General features: G+C 43.9%; 1 protein-coding gene across 2 annotated transcripts in view; it reads left to right on the top strand.

Annotated features, from left to right (window-relative positions):
* The first annotated feature begins 17,528 nt into the window (after nt 1-17,528).
* The window catches only part of LOC144754337 (ficolin-2-like), a 308,191-nt gene continuing 297,946 nt past the window's right edge, over nt 17,529-27,773 (top strand). Inside the window, exon 1 of one of the 2 annotated variants that reach the window (XM_078642027.1) lies at nt 17,529-17,645. In XM_078642027.1, coding sequence (XP_078498153.1) covers nt 17,543-17,645 — 103 coding nt within the window. In that variant the 5' untranslated portion in view covers nt 17,529-17,542. The remainder of the gene's footprint in view (nt 17,646-27,773) is intronic. The other variant, XM_078642026.1, reaches the window with a different exon arrangement.

The raw sequence follows: 27,773 nt of genomic DNA, 5'->3' as shown, positions 1-27,773 counted from the left end.
TATACCATTTCAAATGCGATTTATGTATATTGGGGTGGGTTGGAAAATACACATACATCGTTATATGTTTACTATTTCTTAGTTTTAGTAATGATGGACATTAATTCCAGGAGTGGGTGTTGTATTTCTATCTAGGACCCTAATTCGATATTCCCGATTTATGCCCTTATATGGTTATAACAAACATATCCCTATAAAGGCATAAGAATCATATCCATATTTAGTATTAGCCCATGCAGTCCAAATACGGCAAGGCTACTCCCCTAGACTCCTAGAAAGTTCAACGCGTTCTTTAAACAAACCAAGCCTCCAGCAGCCCAGGAAATCCCCCTGCTTTTGTTTTGATTTGAACAAGAACTCCTGGAGTCTAGAAAGAACTGTTAGTTCTTAGTGACGTCTAATGTCCAACCTTACGTCAAACCCGGCACCTTTCAGGTATAAATATACCAACGTTGCCTTAAGCAAGGACACGGTGGTTTGGAGCAGAGCGGCTATCTACTTGCCCGAGAGCCCAGCTGATGCGAGAGCCCACGGAAGCCGCCCCTCCCTTTTGACGCACTGAGAAAGACGCTGTCTTTTCTCCTGCAGAGAAAATTCCAGCTCCTGTGTTCCCAGTCACCCTTGCGGGTTTCTGGGATATCGAGTCCTGAGAGAGAGATACCAGACCTCCTACATTCTATTACCAAAGTACGGAGCTGACTAAACCCGTAAGAGAATTCTTGATTCAGATTCTTGGCAAAAACCAACTTAACTTAAACTGCTACTTACTTACTCCTTCCCACGTATTAGGCTTAGGTCAGGTACACCGGGGTAGGCGTATTTAGAAGCACCAGTTGAGTACGTTAGTCAATGTTTTTATGTATGTATATATTTTATCCATTTTAAAGTATCATATCGCTAAGAAACCATATCAATGCTTTTACAGTATTATTTCATAATACTACTTTTATTGTACGCACTTTACTTCATGATAAGTATTGCAATTGTGGCAATTCATTTCTCTTGCATGAGAAAGAAGACTGCTCAATAAATAACACCTTTTATTTAAAACGCCCGTCTCTCTATTTCTCTGCACTCTGGTGAAACTAAGTATGCACGATTGACTGAGTAAAATAGCTGTCTATTGTTTTCACACGACTCTAGAGATACACTCTTATTCTGAGGGAGCAAAGTTGTCATGTTTATGCGGTTGTCAGAAGCTAATCCCTTCTTGTTTAAATCCGGAGAGTTAACTCTTTCCTGAACATTCGAGAAAGTTTCTAGTGACCTCTGAGCTAGCTGGCGAAACTAATTAAGTCTAATATAGTCAGTAGAGACCTAGTTGACCTCAGTCCTACGTCTACACTGCTGTTTATATTATTCCAATGCGCAGAGCCTATTGGGAATATAGGAACTACACTACAACCCCTCACTGTGTATTAAGGTTTTGAAGAGAAAAATCACTGAGTTATACCTTCAAAGGACTGACTTTCTCAGATATGCCCCTCTGCCCCTGTGACGACCATTCTCCCCAATCGGATCTACACATAATGTTTTGCAAATTTTACTAAAATGAAAGGAAAACTTGTATCTTCCTGATTTTAAAGCGGAAAAATGTTATCCAATGCAGGGTGGCATTGTAATTCCTAAAAGCACTTTACAACCCCTTTGTGAGCTTCTCTGTATCCTGTTTCTGTGGGCATGCATGTGAAGGCAGTAGAACTGAGACTCTATTAATTAAATTGCTGGAAAATGGGAACTTTGTTTGCATTTAAAGGCTGGGGACCCTAGTTATTGGAACTGTTTGTTGTGTATGGTTCCAGCACACATCATTTTAAATAATATTTGCACTGATAGAATTTCCCATGAGATTACTCTCCCGGAATACATTTTTAAATTGTTTTAAATTATGGTTTTTTTTTTAGTTCTCTTTTAATTACTGTTTTATGACCCACTTGATGAATTGATGCTTTTATGATCTGTTTCTATAAGACATAAAATAAAGTTTAAGAACTGAACTGAAGTCTACTTAGTGCAGTTTATAAATTGTTAAAAAAAAAGCTTGGGCATCTCATATTATTCTCGCAGGTCAAACTTTGATCCATAAATATCAGAGTGGATTCATATCCAATAGGCTTATGGCAGCAAACACAAGCTTTTTAGTCCACTCTATAGATTACTTTACCAGTAATCAAACCAGGGCCTTGATAGTAATGATGGACGCGGAAAAGGACTTTGACCTGATTAATTGGGATGTTCTTTTCTGCAGTCTGGGAAAATGTGGGTTTCCTAATCAATTTATAAAAATGACATCAGGATGTGTAGGCCAACATTATTTTAAATTCAAAAGTAGGGGGTTCTGTGGAAATTAATAGAGGTACTTACAAAACAACAAAGGAGTAACCAAAAAGCTACTAGAATACAATATTTCAAATAGCACAAAAGGGCAAAACTCAAAAGTCTCACTCTCAGTGCGGAATGAAATATCTATAAATACACCAAAAACTCACAATATTAATACAGGAAAAAGACGTTTACAGTTGGAATATCATAAGATTTTTTGTAAAACCCTCACTCATCAACATGGTTGATGACATGCTTCATCATTGGGATTTTTTACCAAGAAGACAGCATGTCTCCCTGGACTGCTACTACAACTGAATTACGGTGGAGCAGATTCCAACTGAACGTATAGTGAGAAGTGCAAACTTTAAAAAATGGCAAGCTGTCCTCCGCGATAAATTTAATATGGAGTCAGATTGTCATTATTAAAAACAGTGAATCGGACATTTATTGACCTTTTTGAGTCAAATATGACCTAGGTGCTACTAAAAGGTCAACATGTTTCTGCTTTTAAGGTGCTATATTCCGCTAATATTTCATCAGGACCAATACAAAAAAGGAAAAAAAGTGATAAAAGAAAAACTCCCAGGCGGTCTACGCACCCTAAGGCGTACCCAACTTTGGTGAGTTAAATGCAACGTGGGTAAACTCACGGTTTTACCCAATTGTAGGTCATGCTTGGGATTTCCCACACCTACCAATCTGTAAGAATAGATCAGAAATTCATCACATCAAACAGACAGCCAAATGTTAAATTAGAAATTGTACTAATTTTACATATTTCGATCTATATTTATGAACAATTCCTGTAATCAGAGCTTCATGCATGCTTAGCTGAAAATTTCAACGGGGGATTATCCCTTCCCTACATTATTCATGAGGGATATTACAATATTAGTAACCAGCAAATTATTGCTAGTCTAGTATCCCTGTTAGTTATTTTTCCAAGAAGCTGGCAACAAACCCACTCAGCCATTTCCCCTCCAGGTTAATTTTGCCGGAAACGGGAAAATAATTGTAAGGCCAGACCCCAATAACCAAAGTTGGTATAACAGGGGGGGGGGGAGTTTTCTTTATTAACATCATCTTACACCAAAAGCACCTACACTTAAGAGGTTCCTCAGTACAAGCAATGCCCTAAAACAGATACTGATTAGAGAACTGGCTTCATTATGAGCATCTTGGCTGCCAAATCCTCCCATAGGCTGTCATATAATGCAGGAGTTGTAGTTGCTATACTTCTGTCACGGATGAGGCCAAATAATTTGAGTACTGAAATGAAAGTAGAACACTTTAAATGAGATTGTTTATTAACTGCAATTCTTAGGGTTTTATTTAAATAATTATTTGTGTTTGTGCTATAAAATGTGTGGAATCCATGAAACGTAAGCTAAAAGAGAGGGTGAGGGAGAATATTAGAGCTGTAAATAGTAATGACAACAAATACCCTCTTGTAACACATTTGAGAGAAAAGCTCAACATTATGGATCAAATTAGATTCAATGGTCTAAGTGTTGTGTCATTAAAGTAGATCCAAGAGGGGGAGACAGAAACTTAGATTGAAAGAGACCTTTTGGACAGGCAAACTCAAGATGGTCCCTAATGGTCTAAATACAGATAGGGAACAGTTTACTTTACTCCGATCTACAGAGTAACTTGGAACATATGAGTATAAGCTATTTTTTTTATTAATACAACATGGCAACATTGAGGAGGAAGTAAGAATCACTTTTTAGTGACCCCTTAGTAATATATTGTGAACAAGGGAGATTGTATAGTGCCTATCAACTGGTACATGGGTGTCCGATTTTCCTTGGAAGAAATCATAGCCATGGGATATTTCTTATGGCTGACAGATTAAAAGAGAACACTTTTTGTTTTTACTAATGATGCTGGAATGAATACAATTAACTTCATATTTAATTGACATAATATGTTGACATCAATATCGGAAAGACAAAGCAAAGACTATGTTCAAATGTAGATTCTACATTGACAAGCGATGAAGGATATATGGCACATAGTGACTTTAAGTATTTTTTTATTTTTTTATTTTGGGGTGAATGAAATACGTTGCGGATTTTCCTTTTTCTTAAATATACCTGAGCTGCTACTCAATGATGAAGATTAGCATTTATTAGCAATTCTTCATTAGAGTCTTTTAGAATGAAAATTTCAAAGATTGTTGATGTGATTATTATTATTCTATGAAACACAGGATAACATTGAATAAAAGTCTCAGAGAGAGGAGTTTTACCTATCTTGTACTGTTACCTGTTGATGTGTTCCAGGTGAGCAGCATGGATCATCTTTGATGGGAATTCAAAAACATGTATTTAAGAAGAAAGAAAATGGTGCTTGGATTACTTTGAAGAGCCTTTTGTGGCGTTAGGACATGACCGGGAGGAGTTGCTGGTGAGTTACTGTACTGACTGAAAAAGAAGTTCTAGAGCTATAATGAAATATCTAGTGATGTTAAACTTTAGAAATGTCTGTAATAATTTAAAAAGACAAGCAATCCATTTTTTGTAGGGCTGGGTGGTGTGTGTCTGGTGGGGTTTTCCCCCAAAAATTTGAAGAGGATAGAAAATGGGGCTTTATTTAATATGTAGAGCCCATTGTGAAGTTTGACACAACCACCTGGATTTGCCGTTGAACCTCTGCATGGAGAATAAAAGAATAAAAGGCAAAATAAGTCTTAGTTCCATGATATATTACTCAAAACTAAGCTTTAGATAATGAACAAGTATATGAAAACGAAAACGATAGAAATTTAGAGAGAGTATCAAAATCTTTATCAAAAACTTGTCTAAAAAAAGCACATACGAATTTTACATTTAATTTTAGATACAGGAAACGGGGCAACTGTCAAAATAATTACAGAACATTTTTAACCTAAGAAATCACAAAAATGAAGGCCAAATAAACTGCTTCTATTAAAAGGTATACATCTAAATGTTCTTGGTAAATTCAAAAGATTCACCTTATCAGAGTGAGAAAGAAGTGTATTAAAATCAATATTAAAAAAGTAGTAACAAAATGGTCCTAATTGTACCGATCTTAACAGCAATTATTAACAGGGCCTTACTGGAGGGTTACTTTCCACGAATCTGGAAGTCAGCATCGATTCTGTCCCTACTAAAGAAACCTAAGCTGGATCCTACGGACTCTAATAATTTTAGGCCAATCTCCAGATTACCGCTCCCGGCAAATATCATTGAAAAAATAATCAACAGTGAACTTAGTTGCTTGCTAGAGGAGGGACCCTTACTGGATCCCACACAGTACGGATTCAGAGGGGGCCATAGTACGGATTAGGCCCTTATCAAATCCACCGAAGAAATAAGGGCCACTCTAGATCAAGGAGGGAACGGGGCTCTGATCATGTTGGACCTCTCTGCAGCGTTTGACACGGTCCATCATAATCTTTTGATGGACCGGCTGCATGACATCGGGGTCACAGGCAATGCCTGGTAACTGCTCAAATAATTCTTAGCAGACAGAATACAGACAGTTGGCAACTTTGCTGCAAAACCATTCTCCCTCCCCTGTGGGGTTCCACAGGGGTCATCTATGAGCCCCATGCTCTTCAACGTTTATGTCTCTCAGCTGGCTCCCCTCATTAGATCTTTCGGGTTCAAGTTGACATCATATGCCGATGACACCCAAATTGTGGTGTCAATGCGGCCTAATGAAACTCAGATGCCAGCAGGACGGTTTCACGACTGCATGATAGAGGTAGGGGATGGATGGCTAGGAACTGTTTAAAACTCAACTCCGCAAAAACGGAGGTCCTATGGTTTTGTAACAACCCCCAATTCTGGACCCCGGCGTGGTGGCCAGATTCCTTGGGCCATTTGCCGACACCAGTTAAGAAAGTAAAAAATGTGGGATTCATAATTGACAATAAGCTGCCAGATTATTGTCAGGTACTCCTAGGCATCAATCGATTTCAGGCGAAGTTAGAAAGCTGCACTGGCTGCCCGTTAGGAAGCGAGTCCTGTTTAAGGCCTTGTGCATTACTCACATGTCACTCCACTCCATGGGTCCAAACCATTTGATCCAAAATACCATTTGGCATATTCCCACAAGATCGTTGCGCTTCTCTGAAGGTAAGAGTAGTCACTTCCACCAGGTCAAGGTGAATGGGGTCCCTGTCACTGTTCTGAGGGAAATCGGGGCCAGTCAGACCACGGTAGTGTAAAAGTTTCCCCAGAGCAGTAGATCGGTCAGGTGTGTAGGTTAACTCATGCCCAGAGACAGGACTATTTCTGCCCCATGACTCTAAGATCCCCAGAATGGGGTGGGTAGGTGACCAAAGAGGAGGGCCGTAGTTAGTACCCAGATCCCCATCGACTGTATTATGGGAAATTAGTTGCCATCCATGATAGAAGAGCTGGGGGGGGCACTTAGAGCACCCTGAAAGCTTTGATATCTGGGCCCATCACTCCAAAATGGATGGTACAGAGGCCGATATGGAGATGCACAGGGAGGATAGACTGACCCCTGCTCAGTGTCAGGGTACAGACCCTAGGCTGAGTGGCCAGTCTCAGGCTATCACCCGTGGACTGATGGGAAGGATAGTAGAAGAAGGATGTCTAACACATGGGGCTGTTTCCCCCCACTCCAAGTAGCACCCTTGATGGCCTGGCTCTTGATACTGACAGCTGTCAGTGGTCTCTGTTGGCTACTGTTCGTATGGGCAGAGCTTTCCTTGGGTTGGGGACAGAAGTCTGATTCAAGGGGGGAGTGGGTCACATCACTTTGCTGGCCATGGTGGTACGGTCTGCCTACTGGGATGCATCTGTGACCAAATAAAGGTTAGGTGCTTCACGGATGGGGTCCACAGATGAGGAGAAGGGTTCACCATGGGTCAGTCCAGTGGCTCAGGAGAGTGTAGAGAGAAGAATCCAACTGAGTTAAGAAGGGCATAGAACCTACAAGTGCTGCTGCAGTAGAGAGCCATTATCCATGCTCTATCACCTCAGCAGGGAAGCCCATCAAGGTATTGATTAGTCCACCCAGGCATTCGGCAGAATGTTATGTTAAAATATTTATAAAGCGCATGGCTGCACCAGCAACGGGGTGTCCCAGCGCTAACTGTCTAGTAAAGTGGGAGGCAGAGGCAGCTTAGTGATTGGAGAGTAGCCAAGTCTTCACAGTCCTTCTAAAAATTCAGTGATCAGAGATGTTACGGATAGAAAGCGGTAGAGAGAGTTCCAAAGGGCAGGCACCAGTGCCCTGAACGAGTGGCCTCCCGCTCTGGCCCTGCATACCTGAGGCACTCGGGTCACATACAGATCCGCTGAGCACAGGGTGCGAGTGGATACATAGTGGGAGCACATAGCGCTCAAAGTCCCAGGGCAAAGGCCCAAAAAGATCTTATGGATAATACAGAGAGCTTTAAAATAAATTCTCTGTGCCATTGGCAGCCAGTGTAACCAGTGAAGGAGGTCGGAGATGTGGCAGTGCTTGGGGAGTGTGAACAGAGAGCAAGCTGCCACGTTCTGGGCAATTTGGAGCCATTTGATCACTGATTTGTTGGAGGCTAAGAGCAATGCATTGCAATAGTCCAATCTAGCCATGACAGTAGATTGGACAATCAACTACCAGGTGTGGGGATCGAAAAGTCCTAGGAGAGACTTTAGTACATGTAGTAATCCGAAACAGGTGCCTGCCACTGATTTAGCATGTGCCTCAAAGGGAGGGCACTATCGACTCATACTCCCAGGTTCTTGACCACAGATTTAGGCAGCGGGGGTGCACCAAGAGCAGGGGCCACCACTGGCTACCCCAGAGATGAGCGTCCCTACTCACCAAGAGGACTTCGGATTTGGTGGAATTCTGCTGGAGGTAGTTGTTAGCCATCCAATCAGAGATAGCAGTTAGATCTTCCTGAAAATTCGCTGAGTCCTGACTGAGGTTGCTAGAAAAAGTAAGCACCGGCTGAGTGTCATCCGCATATGACACCAAGGAGATGTTCCAGGCTTTGGCCAACAAAGGCAAAGGTAGTATGTAGACATTAAATGATGTAGGGCTAACTGCTGAACCTTGGGGGACACCATAGCTTAGCAGGTGGGTGAGTGAGGAAAAAGAAGGGGGGATGACTTGAAAGGTCCGGTAGGCCAGAAAAGAAGAGAACCAGGAGAGGGCCTTGCCATCTATGCCGATTTCCCTCAGCCGGTATAGCAAGATTGTCAAACCTGGCTACGTCGTCCCTTACCTTGTCCTGTTAGCGAAGCCCTCTGGGATGACGTAGATGATTTTCGCAGAGACGCAATGGACCAACTTCCCAAATGACTAAGTATACTCTTACTGAAATTAGTTCACAGTAAAAATAAAACTAGAAATGGGGAAGGAGGACGTTGATAGGTAGGATGATTCTTCCTGTCGACCTGCGAGGCAACAAGTATCAAAGTTGTAAATACAAGTCCCTTTTGATTCTCAACTTCCTAATCTACCTAGACAAAGTCTTAACCTATTTACTATTTTTTGAGCATCTTGGCTAAAAGCCTACCTGCGATCAGTCTTGTCTTGGCAAACGTCCAGTAGCTGTTTGTCTTGTCTTGATAGTCTAGTCATCAGATGTTCTCTCTGGTAAATAGTTCTTGAAGATTTTGATGTGGGATTTCTATAAGAAACAAACGAGTACTATTAAACACAATCTCTACCTTTCTCCTTTACATTCATGAAGCTTCCAATCATAAACTTACTTGTAATCTTTTCTTTAAGTTCTGAAATAAGGGGTTCTGTAAGCTCTTGTGCCTTGGCCTGCTTTTCTTAAACAAACAAAATTACACAGGGAGAAATACAGTATGCGCAATAACCTTACTTTTCCAGAGGCATTTCTAACTACATACCATTTCTGCCAAGAAATACTGTTTCAGTCAAATAAATAAATGTATAATTCCTAACACCACAATAACATCTTGTAATGCCAGAATCTAAAATGTCTTTGATTTCTTCTTTCCTGGATTGCTGAAAGGAGAAATAGTTCCAAAAATTGTTCAAGTCTTTCTTGCGTTGGGCGCCTAAAATAGAAGCAAGATTGCACTTAACTTGTTTCTTCTTTTCTTTGCAGGATGCTGGATTGAGGAAACTCCGTAGAGATGTCTTCAAGCTGCCCAGAATCTTCAGAAAAGGTAAGTGCCACGTAGGGTCTCCTGGCGCGATCCTTCCTCGAACCAAGGTGGAAGGCAAAGCCTCTTCTAGAACACTGGGTGCGGTTTAAATAGTAGACCGCACCCAAACGAGACGTGCACTCTTTTACGCTTTGCCGCGCAAGCAGCCAACAAAGCGCGGCTAGCGTGACAAATGGTCTAACGCGTCTGGGTATCTTTGCCGTCAGAACAGAAACGGTACTCAGGCTTTTCTAGGACAGATTATTACAAATTGAATCAAAAACCTTTGGCACCACAAGTCAATGACTAATACTAGAAATAGCACTATATGTTTGGCGCTTCTAAGCAAATGTAGAAAACAGTTCTAAAACCACAAAAAACACATACTGATAATCAGGACGTGCGGGTGCACGGGAAAGGGGTGGGTTTTCAAAAGACCATAACGCCATAAGAAAGGCGGGACCAGTGGGGTCTATTCTGACCAGGGGAGACTAGATTGGTGATTCATGACAAAGATCTTGTGGGCGACCGTGTCGAAGACCACACTCAGATCAAGCAGAATCAGTTCTGAGGTTCTGCCCTCGCCCAAAGAAGCCTGTAGCTGCTCCATGACTGCCAGAAAAAAAGGACTTGGTACTATGTTGAGGCCAGAATCCATTTGGAGATGGACCCAGTATCGAATTAACTTCCAGGTATTGGGTTAAAATAGTGTTGACACATGATTTTATGATTTTAGCGAGGAACGGGAGCAGAGAGATTGGCCAGAAATTTTTCAGGTGTGCACACCTCCAGTGTTGTTTTTTTTAACAAAGGAAACACTTTGGCGTGTTTCCATGATTTGAGAATAGACGCTGAAGATAAAGACAGATTGATCAGCTCCAAGCACTCGGGTAGGAGACTTTGTTTGATTTTTAATAAAAGGTCAGGTTTCAGAGAGTCATCTGGGGACCCAGAACCTTGACAAACAGAGCTTCTGGGGCTTTAGGGGAGATAGGAGAAAACTAGGAAAGGGAATGGGTCTCAAGGTCAAAAGGCGATTGCCTCCCAGGGCAAGGAGAAGTATTCCAAGGGATCAAACTGCTGTAGATAAGCTCAACCTTATTAATGCACTGCAAGCCGGAAGATATGGTGCTGTCAGGGACAGAAGGGGATTTTACCGTCTCTTTTAAGAGTGTAAAAGTAGTTTTGGTAAGGTTGCTACTGGTATTGATCACTTTAACATAGCGTATGGCCCTAGACTTGCGAACCAGTTTATGGTACGCTTTAATAGTGGTTCTATAAAGTTCTTTAGCTGAGAGGTGTGTAGGACCGTCTCCATACCCAATCTAGGACATTACAGTTCTTCCTTGCTAATATTAATGACTCATCAAACCAGGCATTGGCCTACATGCATGTGGGGTGGGCTAGTTTGACCGGGATACAATTATCCAGTGCTTGAGTGACCCACACCAGGAAGGATTTGTTGGCTGCTTCTATATTCATTGGCCGTTCTGAGATCTGGGTGCTAAAGGCAATATTGAAAGCAGCCAGGTCCAGTTTATGCCATGGACGTTTAATTGAGGGGTTGCGAGGAGGTTGTGATTTGGGGGCGACTAGCGATATCCAGAGGGAGATGAGGGAGTGATCAGTCCAGGACTTTGTAAGGGGGGCCTGCACCGCTAGGGAGTGAAGATTCGAAAAGACAGGGTCAAGGAGATGGCAGCAAGGTGTGTCAGCCCCAGGACTAGTTGCAGCAGTTGGCAGGCTGCCATGTCCCCAAGGAAGCTGATGATGTCAGAGGCTTCTTGTGACTCCAAGTAAAGGTTCAGGTTGCCTATAACGTTAAAATTGGCAGTCTGAAGCACTAGTGTAGTGACAGCATTAGCTAGGGCTTCTCTAAAAGCTTTTGATGGGCCAAGCGGGGGGTAGATGAGTAGCCCAGAAAATGTGAAATTGTCTGTCAGCACAATTTTGAAAAGTGAACATTCACAGTCGGAAATATCTTTTGGATTAGGCTACAAGTGTAAGCAACTTTGTGTATGATTGCAATGCCTACCCCCCACCCCCCAGCCGCTCTATTCAAATTCTTCATGGCTTGGCGGGAAGGGCCAAGGGAGGTATGGCAACAGAGTCCTTGGGGAGCCATAAGGAATAAAACATCAGGGGACCCTTCACGTAGGAGGTCAAATATCTCTGCATAGTGCTTGGCCAAAGAGCTGCAGTTTAGGCTGCAGATTTTATAATCCTGTACATTAGGGTTGGGAGCTACAAAGTGCAGGCAAGGGCTGACCTCGTAGTTGAGGGGTATGCAACAAGGGGCCAGATATGTTTCCTACAAGGAGCGTCAGAGCATAGAGCAAACAAAGCTTCACACGAATAGACTAACCTGTAGGGTAGTGGGGGAGCAGAGTGTCTGGCTCTTGGTGACATCCAGGTGCAGATGGGCGCAGACTGGCTTGCCTTTGGCGCGCCAGCGGAGCGTGCGACTGCGACTGCGCAGCGCACGATCGCGTTGTGGCATACATTTAATGCCTGGGTGGCACAACTGGCTCCTCCCAGGCAGGTCTCAGATTGGCTAAAGCTGGCCTATCAGAGCAAAGCACAGCCGGAGTTTAAAAATCATACAACAACCTAACACAGGTTAAATGAAATGACTTTCCGTGCAAATTAGCTTTCTAAAACTGTTTTTTTGCTTTCTAAAACAGTCAACAAGTTCCCTTTGTTCTAGCGCCACTCGTACTGACCATCTCTGCAGTGTCACCCTCAAACATTTTGCCTTCACTCTCCTATTTTTTCTCAACTTGTGTTTGTTGGCCTTTGACCTCTGTGCGCCTAATCACTGCTAACCAGTGCTAAAGTGCATGTGCTCTCTCCTTTAAACATGGTAAAATTGGCTTACACTTGCTTAGCATATTTAATTTACTTAGAAGTCCTTAGTAAAGTTGTATACCACATACCCAGGGGCCTGCAGCACTTTGTGACCTGCCTTGCTGTACTGGTCTGCTGCCTACTACCTCTCTGCTGTGCTACCTATTCATGTCCTCGTAGGGCTTGTTGGCTTGCCCCCTTTTCCTAGAAGTCTTAAGGCCATCAAAGATGTGTGCACTCAGCGCTCCATGATTCTACAGATCCCAAGTTCAACTCTGCTTGATTTTCTTCAACGAGATCTAAAGTCAGTGCAGAGCACCTTCAGCTGTGTTTGGTGTACAAATCACTTGCACCAGCACTGCTCAAAATCCAGGAATCCCTGTACCTGTACCTGTCCGCTTGATTGCCGACCATCTTGTTTCGCAGCTCACTGAAGCTACAACACCGAAGGTTGCCTGGAGTGGCTCAATGCACCCCATCCTCCTACGTGGAATGGATTCCTCGTACCAGCGCTGTGCAACCTGCCAGAGAATTGTTGTGCCTGCTGGTCGATCACAAGGACGCCACATCTGACTCCTTGTGTCTCCGGCTGCCACACCTGATTTCTGTGTGGCTCTGCACTGCTTCGGATTGCATTCCCAGAGGTAGCCATCCTCAGGGATGCAACCAGAGACCAACAATATCGCTGAAAGGTATTGAGACCGCTGAGACCCACGGGGTCTCCACTGCCTACCTGGGCTCTTGCGAGCTGCCCACCCCAGGTGATTTCCTCAGCCTCCCATAATCCGTTAGGACAGTCTGTCCTTTAGCAACTCCCAGCAAGTACTGTTTTTTAGCTTAAACGGACAGGAAGCTGAGGGTCCGATCCCTGGCTGGGATCATAGTCAATTCCCCCCATGTACCGTAAGGAACAGACTAAACGCGTAAGTGCTCTTGTAGCACCTTAATCATATGCTCTCTTTAAAAGCTCATTTGCCGTCTCTAATCATACAGTAGGGAATCCCAGAGGAGTCAATATAGTTGTAACACTGTGAATTATATTTTTATGCATTTAATTATATACTTTACAAATCAAAAGTACATATATGATTTTTAATAGTTTTGGTCTTGTTTTGTTCCGAATACAACAATCTATATTTCAAAACCTGGGTGAAGTCTTTTTATGGTGTATTCATTGTGTTAGTGTGTGTGTGTGTGTGTGTGTGTGTGTGTGTGTGTGTGTGTGTGTGTGTGTGTGTGTGTGTGTGTTGTGCAAATACTTCACGCATTGCCTCTGTTGATAAGCCTGCCTGCTCTGTGCCAAGCTACCAAAGGGTGAGCTCAGCTTATCTTTGTTGTGTATCTAGCATTCCCTGATTAGAGTGGTGGGTTCTGCACGGCCAAGGTGTATACCTTAGCCAACCAGATACCCCATTTCTAGCACCCTGTAAAACATGTCCCAGGTCTGCCATTGGAGCCCGAATGCAGTTTTAAACTGCTAATTCGACCTGGCAAAATAAACCCCTTGCCAAGCCTTAAACACCCTTTTATTACATATAAGATATTCCCAAGGTAAGCCCCTAGGTAACCCGTAGGGCAGGGTGAATTGTAATTAAAAGGCTGGACATGTATATTTAGGTTTTACATGTCCTGGTAGTGAAAAACTCCCAAATTTGTTTTTCACTACTGTGAGGTCTACTCCTCCCATATGATAACAATTTGTTACAATATTACATTTATTAAGTGCTAACTTTTGATTCGGAGCAGGTAACATTTCATGTTTGGTGTCTGAGAAATTATAATTTAAAACCCTCTTTAATTGTAAAGTCGGATTTTAAATTACATTTTGAAAATGCCACTTTTAGACAGTTGCCATTTTCCTACCTTATTTTATGCCTTCAGCCTGTTCCTCAGTCACATGACTAGGTATAATTGGCAGTTGGACTTTTTTATTCCTCCCAGACAGCCACACAATAGAGAATTAGTGTGCCTGGATGGGCTATTAGTGGCAGGCACAGCCCCACTTGCAACGGAGTAGGCTTGACCTGCTTTCACACAAAGGACTTGTCACCCTTGCAATGCTCATGCAGATAGGCAGAAGCCAGGGTTGGGGAAGCAGGAACCTCTAGCTCCTCAAAGGGAAGTCTCAAGAAACTTCTCCTACTTCAAAGAAGGCACCATGTATAAAAATAGGACCCTCAGACCTTCTCTTCAGTTCACTTTCAGGACCTGCGGAGGACTCTTAGAGGAATGTCTGCTGCAATGGTCTGCTATGTACTCCACAAGGCTGTTTTGCTGCACCTCGAAGGACTGCTTTGCTGCCTGGAGCTTGCCTTGAACCCTCAGAGGCCCACCGTGCTGCTTGAGCCCTGTTCCATTGCTTGAACCCAGGACTACCAGAGTGACTCCAGGGGGCTAGTTGGTTGGCCTTCTGACCAAAGCCTCAAACATAGAAAAGGCTCTACCCATCTAGAGCCTGCACCTGGACTCAGCTTGATGAGCCCTAACTCCCACTCACCCAAATTGGTGCCCCTGCAGTCCTGGACCTTTAGTTGTAGTGTTAGATGGCCCCAGATAGCCTAAATTAAAAACTTGGGACTCAGTAACTTTTTGTCTAAAAACATCTCTGAGAACCGAAAGGAGACCAGGACCAACCTGCTTGTCTATCCACCAAAGGTGAATTGCCAGTCAGCCTGGCTTTGTGGCAACTCCTGCTGTGTTTTTCTCCGCTGCAGCAAATCCTTTTCAGCGGTCCTTCATCAATGGGGAAATTGACCTTGTGGAACTCTTACCAGATAAAAATTCCTGCTTTGTTGCACTGGAGATTTTTGACTTCCAAAAAAGAGGCCAAAGCCGAAAGTACACAACAACAAAGAGACAACAACGCCTTCTCCCTGCAATCTTGCCCTACTGAATTTTACCTTCTCAGAAACGTTTTTGCAGAAATTTCTTCAATGTACGAAAGGAGGCGGCGACCAGGCCCAATTCATTTTTTGTATCTGACTCGCGCACCATCAAGGCCAGCCATATTTTTCAAATTTGACCTGGTCTCGCGCAACTAGATGTCTGTGTTGGTGTTTTAATCTTTTAGAGGCTAGTTTTTACTTTAAACTTTAAAAAATCATCAATTCTGTGCTACTGATTGGATTTGTGTTGTTTTGATGTCAAATAATTTAGTAAAGTGATCTCCATTTTTCTAATTTGGTGTGGGACTTTTCATGTGTTGTGTTTTCACTTTATTACTGTTTGTGTGTGTGTGATATGTTGCACTTGGTCCTTTTGAAGGGTCCTGCGAGGTTATAGCAGGGCTAATTATTCTAAGGACATATGTAAGTGCGAAGGGGTTAGGAGCAGTGTTGGAACAAGAATCTGCAGGCAAGGTGAATACTTGTTTTTATCTAAGGTGCTACGTGGGTCTGAGGAAAATTATTCTGTAATAGATAAGAAGCCTCTGGCAGGATATTGGGCAGTGACAAAATTCAAAAAGTTCTTGTGGGGAAGTTCATTTGAAGTAAAAATAGACCACAATCCTTAGAAAGAAGGTATTTTACAAAAAAATTGATTGATGCCATTTCCAGCAGGATTATAAGGTAGGTAGTGTCCCCAGAGTTAGGAACACCATTGCAGATTGTTGCTCCAGGTTGTGTGGACCAATTGGAGAGGAACATATGAATAGTGAGGATGAATTTGGTGATGAAACTGTGATGGTGTGTGCAATATCTGAAGGAATTGTTCAGGCGGACAAGCTGAGAAGAGAACAGATGAATGATGGTTAATTCCTCCAGACAATGGAAGGATGAGGCTAATTGAGAATGCTCATCAAAGTCATCCAGAAATATATACACAATAAAAGAGAGAGTGAGCATGAATTATTGGTGGACAGGCATGATTGAGAGGGTGATAGTTGAATGTGAGGAATGTATTAGAAGTGAAACGATTTTAAAATGCAGAACGCAACCCATGGTGATCAGAGAGGCGATACGCAGCCCATGGATAGATGTTGCCTTGAACATAGTAGATCCAATCAAAGTCTCAGGTGTTGAAAGGTTTATCATTATCTGCATGGAGCTTTCCATACTCAGCCCTTCTAGAACCTCGTAGGACCCTTAGAAAGGACCAACTGCAACATACCACACTGTGCTGTATAAATACTTTATACATTGCCTCTAACTTAAGCCTGACTGTTTGGTGCCAAGCTACCTGAAAAATGTGGGTTTTTCATTAATTTCACATAGGTTGAAGTTTGCTCATTTAAACAAAAATAACACATTTGTGGTTATTATTAAAGCATTCAAAGTATTTATTTCTCCTGATGAAGGCAAGACAAAGGTTGAATGAAACACAGCATAGAGGACATTGATTTGTTTGACTTTTCCACCTTAAGTTGCTTAATGATTTTTTTTTACCAAAGGGTCACTGGTGAAGCTGAACAAGGGTATGGCACAAACAGTGTTAAGAGCTGTTTTCAATGTCTGTAGAGTTTTTTATTTTTTTTGTTCGTATGGGGAGTTTGATAAGCCTTTATGACATTGAATACAGCGGTCTATTGTGTACATTTATATGTTCTTTGATGATATTTTCGCATTGATTTAGACAATAAAAAAACTGCCACAATTGTTTTGGACGTTAAACAACGGCTAATATGTTTCCTTGAAATAATGAGCACGTGAACATGCTTACCATATTTAAATCTCTTTGTAGACAGGTTTATTGAGGGTATGTATGTAATAAGGAAGGCCTTAAATGTTCACATCTAGCCTGTATACCATGAGAGAACCCCATCTCCGTACATTGAAGGTGTGCAGCTGAAAATAGACCTTAATTTAAAAAAATGAAGTTTACTGCCATACATTCTGAGCGAATCACTTCGCCTCCTCAGTTCTCTTATATTTCAAGCTGAGTGCACGTATGAGTAGTGTAACACCAGTGTTATGAGCTAACTGTGATGCAGTGCCAGTCAGTCCCTCACCTTCGTCCAATGCACATATCCCCATCAAGTAAACAGAGAACACATTTTCAGTAGAAAAAAGACCTTGGATGTGGCAGTGCTGGTTTGGTGATGTTTCCAAACTAGAGTTTCCTTCGTGGGAGGGGCTATTACACATCAGCTGTAAATCTTTGCCAAAAAATGTCAGCCCAGACAGCAGAGAGGGCGAGCAGCAGGGGAGGGGCCCTGGGGAGAGAGCTCAGAGAGGCGGAGTGAGGGCGGAGGCATGCCTTGGTATAATCTCGGCCAGCGTGTACCGCTGGTGAGAGACAGGAGAGCATTTCTGATGAGACCTTCCCAGACTCTGCTGGTAATGGAGACTCTCGGCCTCCCGATAGTCCTTTGCTGCTTCTGGGCGATGCTGTGCAGTGCTGAGGACACCTGCCCAGGTGAGTGCCACAAAGAAGATGTAGATAATAATAATAATACCAGTAATAGTAATAATCATCATCGTCATAAAGGAGGAGCTGTAGTCTAGGGCCAAGTTCCAGGCTGGAGAACAGTGATCCGTCTGTGTTAATTCTGTCTTCCCAACTTGCCCAAATTATGCATTCCAGGTGAAATCATTGTATGCACCAATGAACGTTTCTTACTTTACAACTCTATCCTGAAAGATTTGATAGCCAGCACTTAGATACTCTTTGTAAATGCACTTAAGCTTGACTTGCAGGAGCCCTGTATGTGCCCAGATCCGTGCATGCCTCTACCTGATGCTAAGTGTTGCATCAATGTCCTTACCACCACAATTGCTGCGGGTGCAGGGCTAGACTCCGAGCGCTGCGTGACCCGTCCGTTTCTAGGCCCTTGTGCACAAACCTCTCAGTAAAAGCTTCGGCTGTTGGCACATTGCGGCTCCCTCCTCTCTCCTTTCTCCTATTAAGACTCCCAGGCCGGCGCTTCGAGGCAGTCACTCAGTAAACTTCGATGTATTTCAGTAAACCAACAATAAACCACTAACAATGAATCACTGCACATCAGAAAAGAAGGTAAACAAGACTGTTTTGTTTACTTAATATGCAATTATTTTGCCAAATATCGACAAATTCATGTGTACGACTTTTTAATAGTGTTCTCAATATTTCTATCGTAATCATTATGAATTCAAATACTAATAATAGTGATAATTTGAACTTGTTGCAGAGATAAGATAGGAGATTATTGTGCCAGAAGCAGATCTGTTTTCCAGCTCGGACCCCCTTGAAAGTTGCCAGTCACCCTGATTTCTCGAAGTCTCGTCTTGTGAACCTCACTGCCCAGTATGACAAATAAATGCTTCTGTCTTGTGGACAGGAAACAGCCGTTTGAGATGGATTGATACGTTTGGGAATCAGGAAACGTATCTATAATCTTTGCCTCTCAATGTCCATTGGGTCAGGCAGACTGGATGTGACTGCCTCTACCCAAGGCCTCCTTGCTTTAAGGCATTGACCGTCAGTGTGAATCAGAATATCTCCCTACAGGAGAGGCGATATCTGTGATGCCCTGACGGTGCATCAGTCCATATAGACTGTTCCACATTATGGAAAGTGCTGCACGGTAAGCATACTCCTACACATGCACCTACTGACTTGCATTTCTCCCAGGCTTTCTTTACTACTTGTGCCTATTTCCTTATAGTGCCTCGTAGACTTGAATTGCTACACCACCTGGCAGTGCCACACAGACTCGCATCCGCCAACAGCCTTGCATTGTATTTTGGATTGCCCCACAAATATGGGAAGCCCCTTCTATTTACAATTTGATTTCTATAGCTGCAAGGAGTTGATTTGCCAATTACTCCCTGTCACTATCCTCATAGACTATTTTACCCTTTCCTCCAACCGTAATGTCATGAACTGGCAGTGTGAATTGGCCAATGTTGCACATATTTGTATTGCCTCTTGGACATGCATTGCAACTTCCATGGTCCTACAGATTTGTGCTGAAAGATGCCTTTCCTCAGAGACTTGCAGCGCCTCAAAGACTTTCATCACCTCAACGGCAAGTACTGGGTTTTGTCAATGCCTTGTAGACGTGCACTGAAAAATTCTTCTTTTCCTTCTCAGACGTATGAACCAAAGACATTCATTGCCTCATAGACTTGCACTATGACTTGCACTATGAATTTCCAAAGGCAAGCAGACTTCCTTAGCTTCACAGTAGTGCACCATTACCCACATTGCTCCACAGACATGTAGGGTTCTTTGACTTGCATTGTTACTGTCATTGCTTGAGAGGTCCCACAGACTTGCCTTGTTACTTGCATTGCTTGAGTGGTCCCACAGACTTGCCTTGTTACTTGCATTGCTTGAGTGGTCCCACAGACTTGCCTTGTTGCTTGCATTGCTTGAGAGGTCCAACAGACTTGCATTGTTACTGTCATTGCTTGAGTGGTCCCACAGACGTGCCTTGTTACTTGCATTGCTTGAGAGGTCCCACAGACTTTCATTGTTACTGACATTGCTTGAGTGGTACCACAGACTTGCCTTGTTACTTGCATTGCTTGAGAGGTCCCACAGACTTGCATTGTTACTGACATTGCTTGAGTGGTACCACAGACTTGCCTTGTTACTTGCATTGCTTGAGTGGTCCCACAGACTTGCCTTGTTACTTGCATTGCTTCAGTGGTCCCACAGACTAGCCTTGTGCCTTGCATTGCTTGAGTGGCCCCACAGACTGGCATTGTTACTTGCATTGCGTGAGTGGTCCCACAGACTTGTATTGCTTGAATGGTCCCACAGACTTGCATTGTTACTTGCATTGCTTGAGTGTCCCCACAGACTTGCATTGCTTGAGTTTTCCCACAGACTTGCATTGTTACTTGCATTGCTTGAGTGGTCCCACAGACTTGCATTGTTACTTGCATTGCTTGAGGGGTCGCACAGACTCGCATTGCTTGAGGGGTCCCACAGACTTGCCTTGTTACTTGCATTGCTTGAGTGGTCCCACAGACTTGTATTGTTACTTGCATTGCTTGAGTGGCCCCACAGACTTGCATTGCTTGAGTTTTCCCACAAACTTGCATTGTTATTTGCATTGCTTGAATAGTCCCACAGACTTGCATTGCTTGAGTGGTTCCATAGACTTGCATTGTTACTTGCATTGCTTGAATGGCCCCATAGACTTGCATTGCTTGAGTGGTCCCACAGACGTGCATTGTTACTTGCAATGCTTGAGTGGTCCCACAGACGTGCGTTGCTATTTGCATTGCTTGAATGGTCACACAGACTTGCATTGTTACTTGCATTGCTTGAGTGGTCCCACAAACTTGCATTGTTACTGTCATTGCTTGAGTGGTCCACAGACTTGCTCTGTTGCTTGCATTGCTTGAGTGGTCCCACAGACTTGCATTGTTACTTGCATTGCTTGAGTGGTCCCACAGACTTGCATTGTTACTTGCATTGCTTGAGTGGTCCTACAGACTTGTATTGTTACTTGCATTGCTTGAGTGGTCCCACAGACTTGCATTGTCACTTGCATCAGAGGTTTCTTCTGCCATGTACATTCTCACTGAAGCTCGCACAGCTCCTCCTTGAGGGGTCCCACAGACTTGAGTTCCTGGATATGGAGGTGTTAAACCCATAGCCCGAGAGTTAACAATACCAGGAGTCCTGTTAACTTTGGCATTACGAAATTAAGGGGAATTCCAGATGAATCCTGGGGATCACATGAAGAATGAGGAACAACAAGGAAATCGAAATTCTGTGTTCGATTACCGAGGTAATTCCTCAAGACTCAGTTATCAGGGAATGAGATGGAAATGTAGGCGAAATATAAAATATATTTTTTCAGATATCAAAGATATCTGGAAATTAAAGTTGTAAAAGTAGAGAAGCCAGATTACAGTACAATATGAACACGCTCAAGGTATGTGGTTCACATATTGGAAGTTACATAGCTTGAATTAAAAAAAAAAGCCTTAGATGCGGATTTAAAGTTGCAGGGTCTAATATCTGTTGCTTTCCGTCCTCTGATCCTTGACACCTTACGTACTGCCTCACCTTTCAAGGAACCCGGCCTGCTTCCTGTTTGTGCCACGTCCTTCATATCCTATCACTTCCTGCGCTTCCTGCAGCGTCATTCACCTCACGGTCTGTCGATGCTGATGACCCAGTCCCGCTAAACTCCTATCATGCTTTCATGTCTTTTGTGAACTTTAGGCCAGGCAATATCAACATTCTTCCGGGCCCTGAGCTGACTGTGACACACGTCCTGTGTGACCCTGAGCACGTGAATGATTTTACAGCACAAGCCACAGACCAGGAACCCACAAGACCCTGCGCCAAAGCAGGAACCAGAACTGTACTGTGCTGCAGGGGCTTGTGAGAATTCCCGGGAGGTGTGTGTGGCTTAAAAACCGAGGGACTGTGTAGAGCTCACACCTAACTGGACTCAGGTCTTCCTACAGTACTTGCATTTGATGCACCGCAAAGAATTGTGATCAGCCAGCTCTCCTGCGCCTGTCATAAGTTACGCAACTTGATAGAATTGGGGACAGGTCTACTGCCAGTGCTTGAAATGGAAAAATAGAAGCGCCGGTACTATGAACCATAGTATCTGCTTGTTTCTAAGTAGTGCCGGTACTCACTCTTGAAAAGTGCCGGTACTCTCCCTTTCAAAATAAAAAAGTGCCGGTACTCCGTACCGGACAGTACCGGCCGATTTAAAGCACTGTCTACTGCTGAGAAGTATTGTCAACGTTCATAATCATGAAGTGATGTGGCCGTGCACATACCTGCCGTCAGCTGCCCCCGCCTTGTCAAAAAAAAGGCAATCAGCATGGACACCATACACATGCTGTACAGTAGCTCCTGAGCCCTGCTTGCTTCTCTCATCAGAACAAATCCAACATAGGTAGCAGTGTGCACCACTACACAAGGAGAATGCATCACGTATGGCACTGACCACTACAGTAAACCAGAGAGGTTGTCTTCTGCACATCACCCCCCCCCCCCCCCCCCCCCCCCCGGCGATAGAGGGAGAAGAGCAAACCCACAACATCCTGCAAATGCTGTACTGCAATCTCTTTACCTGCACACTCCTTCCAAACATGACACATAAAATATAGAAAAGGGACAGCACATGATAATTGTAAGTATTTTGTATATAGTGCAGGATTGCTTCTAACCCAAAGACCACGTTTAGCAATTGATCTGGTGAGTAATCAGAATACAATGAATGTATTTGCAGTAAACGGTAGTACGCATCACTGCAATGTACACATAAGACATTCAAATTCTAAAGCTAGAACCAGTTTTGTCCTTTTAATCAGCATTTTTTCAAGGATCATAGGGAAGGTAGTCCGGTATGAAGTTGAAGACAAAGCAAATGCATTTTGTAAAGATGTGGTTCGATGATGAGGTTAGGACATTGAACACAATGCATTAGGTTTTACATTGCTTCTTCGTGACACAGTCAGTAATTCATTATTTATGAGCTCCATGGAGGAAGCCCTTGTCTCTGTGTTTGGCTTTCAGAAGATCGAGGAAATAAACATGGGTGAAGATCAGCACCCTGTCATCCTGCAATGCTCAAAAGGATGTCCCAGGGAAGCGTGTAACAGTTGTAAGGTCCCCAGGTCTGAATTGCACACGGACATACCATGCCCTATTACAGTGCACTATGAAATGACAAAAATAAGTGGTGCTTGAGCCATAAACTATAGTATGAGCAATAGGACTTTCCTCATGTTAAAGGCGCAAAATAGTAAAGTAACCACAAATCTGCAAAAAAAAGACTCAATTCTAGGTATTGTTCCTGGTGTAAAATTACCTAATATATTCCTATGTTGCTGAAGCATGTTCAGCTACTACATGGTTAAATTGTGTAGTAGCATGTTAAATTGTAATTTCTTCAGGTTTTCTACTGTGCATCTGCACATTAAATCCCTATATGTTCCTGTTTTGATGTTGCATGGATGAACCAGCATAGTTGATGTGGATTGCTGATGATTACATTGCTGTTGCACCCAGGTGTTACACTATTCATGTATTTTGGTACAGCATTACTTTTGGGTGCATGCAGAAATGGTGACTGTTTCACCTCTTGCTTTGCACTAAATTGCTCATGTCCCTAGATGTTCCACTGTTCACGTGTACCATGTACATCATTGTATGGAATTACTTTGATGTTGTATGGTTGAGCCACTTCATGCCTCGCCATTATTACCGTTATCGGATTTAGTGCTAAGCCCAGATGTATTATCAGATTGTATTCAAGTTAGCATTTTGCAGTCTGCTTGCTGTCCACATACATAAAATGTAATGCTTCAGAACCAATTGTAACACAACCACCAGCGCAAACCCATTGGCAAAGAGAATAGATCTACCGAATAACTGAAAAATGCATGTCAGACCTGTTGGCTTTGCTAATGCTTGTTCCCTCTCTATAGCTGCTTTGCAATCAATCCCCACGCTGTCATGCAGTTGTGAGGTATATATAAGGCAATCCCTCCCATGTCTGCACCTTTTTACATATGAAGCAGAAGTCACATGGTTTAGTTCCCACAGCGTTGGTCATCAATGAAGAAAGGTGAGGAAAAGGGAAACTCTGAACTTTGTTTATCTTCCTCATTGCCTTCGGTATTGTTGAGCACATGCCAAAGTCACCGCCAATTTTTTTTATGACATTAAACACAAAGAAAACAAAAGAAGAAGTGTAAGACTTCTGTACACTTTATTGAACGGGCGAGTTGCAATCAGACCTAAGAAGACCCTAGCACCAAAGAGATTAAAAGGTCTGCCTTCCATCCCACACACTCAAATGGTAATGAAAAAATGAAATGTTCAAGCCAACGTCTGTCAAATGAATCCCTGCCTGAGCCTAAGAAGCTGCACTGCTCAGGTTTATCTGCCCTGCACAAATGAGCAGAACTCCAATTGCTTTGACAATCAGTGATGGCACGTGCCTACTAATCGAAGGTTTTCTGGGATTAAGACATTAAAGAGAAGTCCCAAAATTGACAAAAATGGCCTTACTCTGTCTGGATACAGCCCCAGTGGGCTAGACATTCCAGGGCCATTTGCATCATTCAAATCCTACAATCTAAGCACTTCACCGCTTTTAGCCCTAGGATCTGACTCCTTTTCACCTTGGCCATAATGTGGTTATTCCTGGAGTTCATAATGGTGAACTCCAGGAACAACCACATTATGACTAAGATGAAAAGGAGTCAGATCCTAAGGCTAAATGTCTGGACAAGTGAATAGGGTAAAGTGATCCAAACAGACCAAAAGTACCAGATTGCCAATCCAAAGCAGAGAAGTGCCAGTGAATAGAAAAGATTTGTGCTGGTGCGAAGATCAAGAGTCATGTCAGAAAGAGGCACAAAGGGAGTACTTCTCTGGTATCCACAAAATGAAAAGGAAGTCCAAAGCAAGAAACAGAACTTAACAAGGTTTCAAAATAACCCACCTAAGCAAGCAGTAGGTCAAATAGCCCAACACTTCCATGTCACTTGAAGGCTGAGGAACAACTTGAAAGGCCACCCACAGAGTCTTCATAGTAACTAACCCCTTATGATCACCTTTAAACACAAAATGCAAAGTCTGGGGGTGGCAAGACAAGGAATTAACCGCTTTAGACAGACACCGCAACTGAACGGTAACCCAATTATGAACTTAATGCTGCTTAGTACCAGCACACCAGAATGCAGTTAAAGCAGCAGTTCTAATCCTATAAGGCCCAAAATTCTTCAAGCACTGTGCCTGTTGCTCATGGTCGCCTCCGAATTAGAAGTCTGAGCTTCCTGCATGCACGCCCTCATATGAAAGTCCTACTTCTCAGAGAAAGATTCACCTTGCATAAGTCTTCTCAAGAGAGGTTCTCATCTTTCTTTCTACCTTATCCCTGGGGTTATGTCCCCAGTGACCATAGACGTTTCACCTGCCAGGCTCGCAAGAATGGAATCCCCCCAGACACCACATCCTAAAAACGGGATACTTTCTCCTCATAGAACACAAATGAACCATAAATGTAGGAATCACCAACATTTCAGGATGCTCCCATGTCAGCTGCATCATATTCCGCATAGATCTGTAGCCAAGCAGAGTGTAGGCTGGCAGTGTCTCATGTTTGTCCTGCGTATTTTCTCCAGTTGTCCGAGGCATCTCCCCATGAGAAAGAGTCAAGTTGTCCTGCACAAGATACAGAGCCATCAGTACGTGATCTTTAGACGCATACCTTTCCTTTGCCACATTTATATCATTTCCCCAGTCAGTCAGAAGGCAGAAAAGAAGATGTTCTCTTTTTAAGACCCAGGGCAGAAGTCTTTTCCTTGTTATAATAGGCTGACGTTGGTGTGCAAAGGTAGGTGGAACCAGCTCCCCCATAGGTGTAGCCCTTTGAGATTAGCTACCCATTTTGGGAGAAGTGTTTGGGAGGGGGGCTGGAAGCCGAGACAGTAGCACCACTGCCACGTCACCACTGACTTAAAGCTACACTTGTGGGAAGACAAAACATGCATGTGTTCAACATCAGAAATCACCCTAGGACAGCACACTCACTCATCACCAGTGCCTGTAGTCAGTCTGATCTGCTCCTCAGACAGCAAACCCAACTTCCAGTTACAGAAAGCAACGCCCATATCAATGGCCATGAACACCCTCAACTGCACTGATGCAGACAGAACTACCTCTAACTAACTCTGGGGGATTGCATTGGAAGCTTGCACTCGCAGCTTTAAAAGGCAGCTTGCAAAGGAAACTGCAACTCCCCCACAACCTTCTCAACATTGAACAGTAGCATCTAGAGGAGCAATAGGCCAATCGGAGTGACAAAATAACAGGTGGACCCACCAGAGGGATTCCCATTTATGCGTCACAAGTGCATGAATGACTAGGTGTTCCCTGCAATGGGGAATAGATCATTTAAAAATACTCTGGCTGGAAGCTAATTAATTTTTTAATGTTTGTCAAGAGGTCTCCAGTCCTTAAAAGTAAGGAAGGTTGGCAAGGAACATATATTTAGATGGTAATGTGCAAGTCTCCAGGCAGTCACTGATCCTGCTCAAGTATTTTAACAAATTTCTTGTTTTATTTTGCTTTAACAAACATTGCCACAATTTGAACATGGTTTGTAATTCAATCAATCAATCAATCAATCATTTGTAAAGCGCACTATAAACACGCGAGGGTCTCATGGCGCTGGCGGTGGGGGCGCTACTGATCAAACAGCCAGGTCTTGAGTATCCTCCTGAAGGTCAGCAGGTCTTGGCTCTGTCGTAGGCTCAGTGGGAGGGTGTTCCATGTCTTGGCGGCGAGGTAGAAGAAGGATCTTCCACTGGTGGTTGTTCTTCGGATGCGCGGGACGGTGGCGAGTGAGAGGTCGGCGGAGCATAGCTCGGGGTTGGGGATGTAGAAGGAGAGCCGTCTGTGAGGTAGGCTGGGCCGGTGCTGTGGAGTGCCTTGTGCGTGGAGATTGAAGGATATCCTCTAGTTGACGGGGAACCAGTGCAGGTTTCTCAGGTGGAGGGTGATGTGGGCGTGGCGTGGTACATTGAGGATCAGTCGTGCCGAGGCGTTTTGGGTGCGTTGTAGTCGTTTGATGAGCTTGGTCGGGACTCCCGCGTAGAGGGCGTTTCCGTAGTTGAGTCTGCTGCTGACGGGGGCTTGGGTGACTGTCTTTCTTGTATCTGTCGGGATCCACCTGTAGATCTTGCGGAGCATGCGGAGGGTGTTGAAGCAGGAGGAGGAGACTTCGTTGACTTGTTTGGTCATTGAGAGCATTGATTCGAGGATGATTCCCAGGTTGCGTGCGTGGTCGTTGGGTGTCGGGGCTGCCCCCAGTGCCGTCGGCCACCAGGAGTCGTCCTAGGCTGAAGGGTTGGAGCCGAGGATGAGGACCTCCGTCTTGTCCGAGTTCAGCCTCAGACGGCTGGTCTTCATCCAGTCGGCGACGGCCTTCATTCCTTTGTGGAGGTTGGCTTTGGCGGTGATGGTGAGGGAGAGGATCAGCTGAGTGTCGTCGGCGTAGGAGATTATGTTGAGGTCGTGCTGTCGGGCTACATGTGCGAGCGGGGCCATGTAAATGTTGAACAGCGTCGGGCTGAGGGAGGATCCCTGGGGTACGCCGCAGATGATCTCGGAGACTTTGGAACGAAATGGGGGGAGGCGGACGCTCTGGGTTCTGCTGGAAAGGAAGGAGGTGGTCCAATCCAGAGCCTTGTTTCAGATTCCTACGCCGTGGAGGCGTGCGCGTAGGGTGCGGTGGCAGACCGTGTCGAAGGCGGCAGAGAGGTCTAGGAGGATGAGTGCTGCGGTCTCACCATTGTCCAGCAGGGTCCTGATGTCGTCGGTGGCGGCGATGAGGGCAGTCTCGTGCTGTGGTTGCTGCCGAACCCTGACTGGGAAGGGTGCATGATTCTGTTTTCTTCAAGGTATCGGGTTAGCTGTCTGTTGACGGTTTTCTCAATGACCTTGGCCGGGAAGGGGAGCAGAGAGATGGGTCGGAAGTTATTGAGGTCTCTTGGGCTTGCCTTAGGTTTTTTGAGTAGGGCGTTGATCTCGGCGTGTTTCCAGATCTCTGGGAAGGTCATGGTC

Source organism: Lissotriton helveticus, chromosome 5_1 (genome assembly GCF_964261635.1).
Source record: "Lissotriton helveticus chromosome 5_1, aLisHel1.1, whole genome shotgun sequence".
In the NCBI taxonomy this organism is placed as follows: Eukaryota; Metazoa; Chordata; class Amphibia; order Caudata; family Salamandridae; genus Lissotriton; species Lissotriton helveticus.
This window is presented reverse-complemented; position numbering and strand designations above follow the sequence as displayed.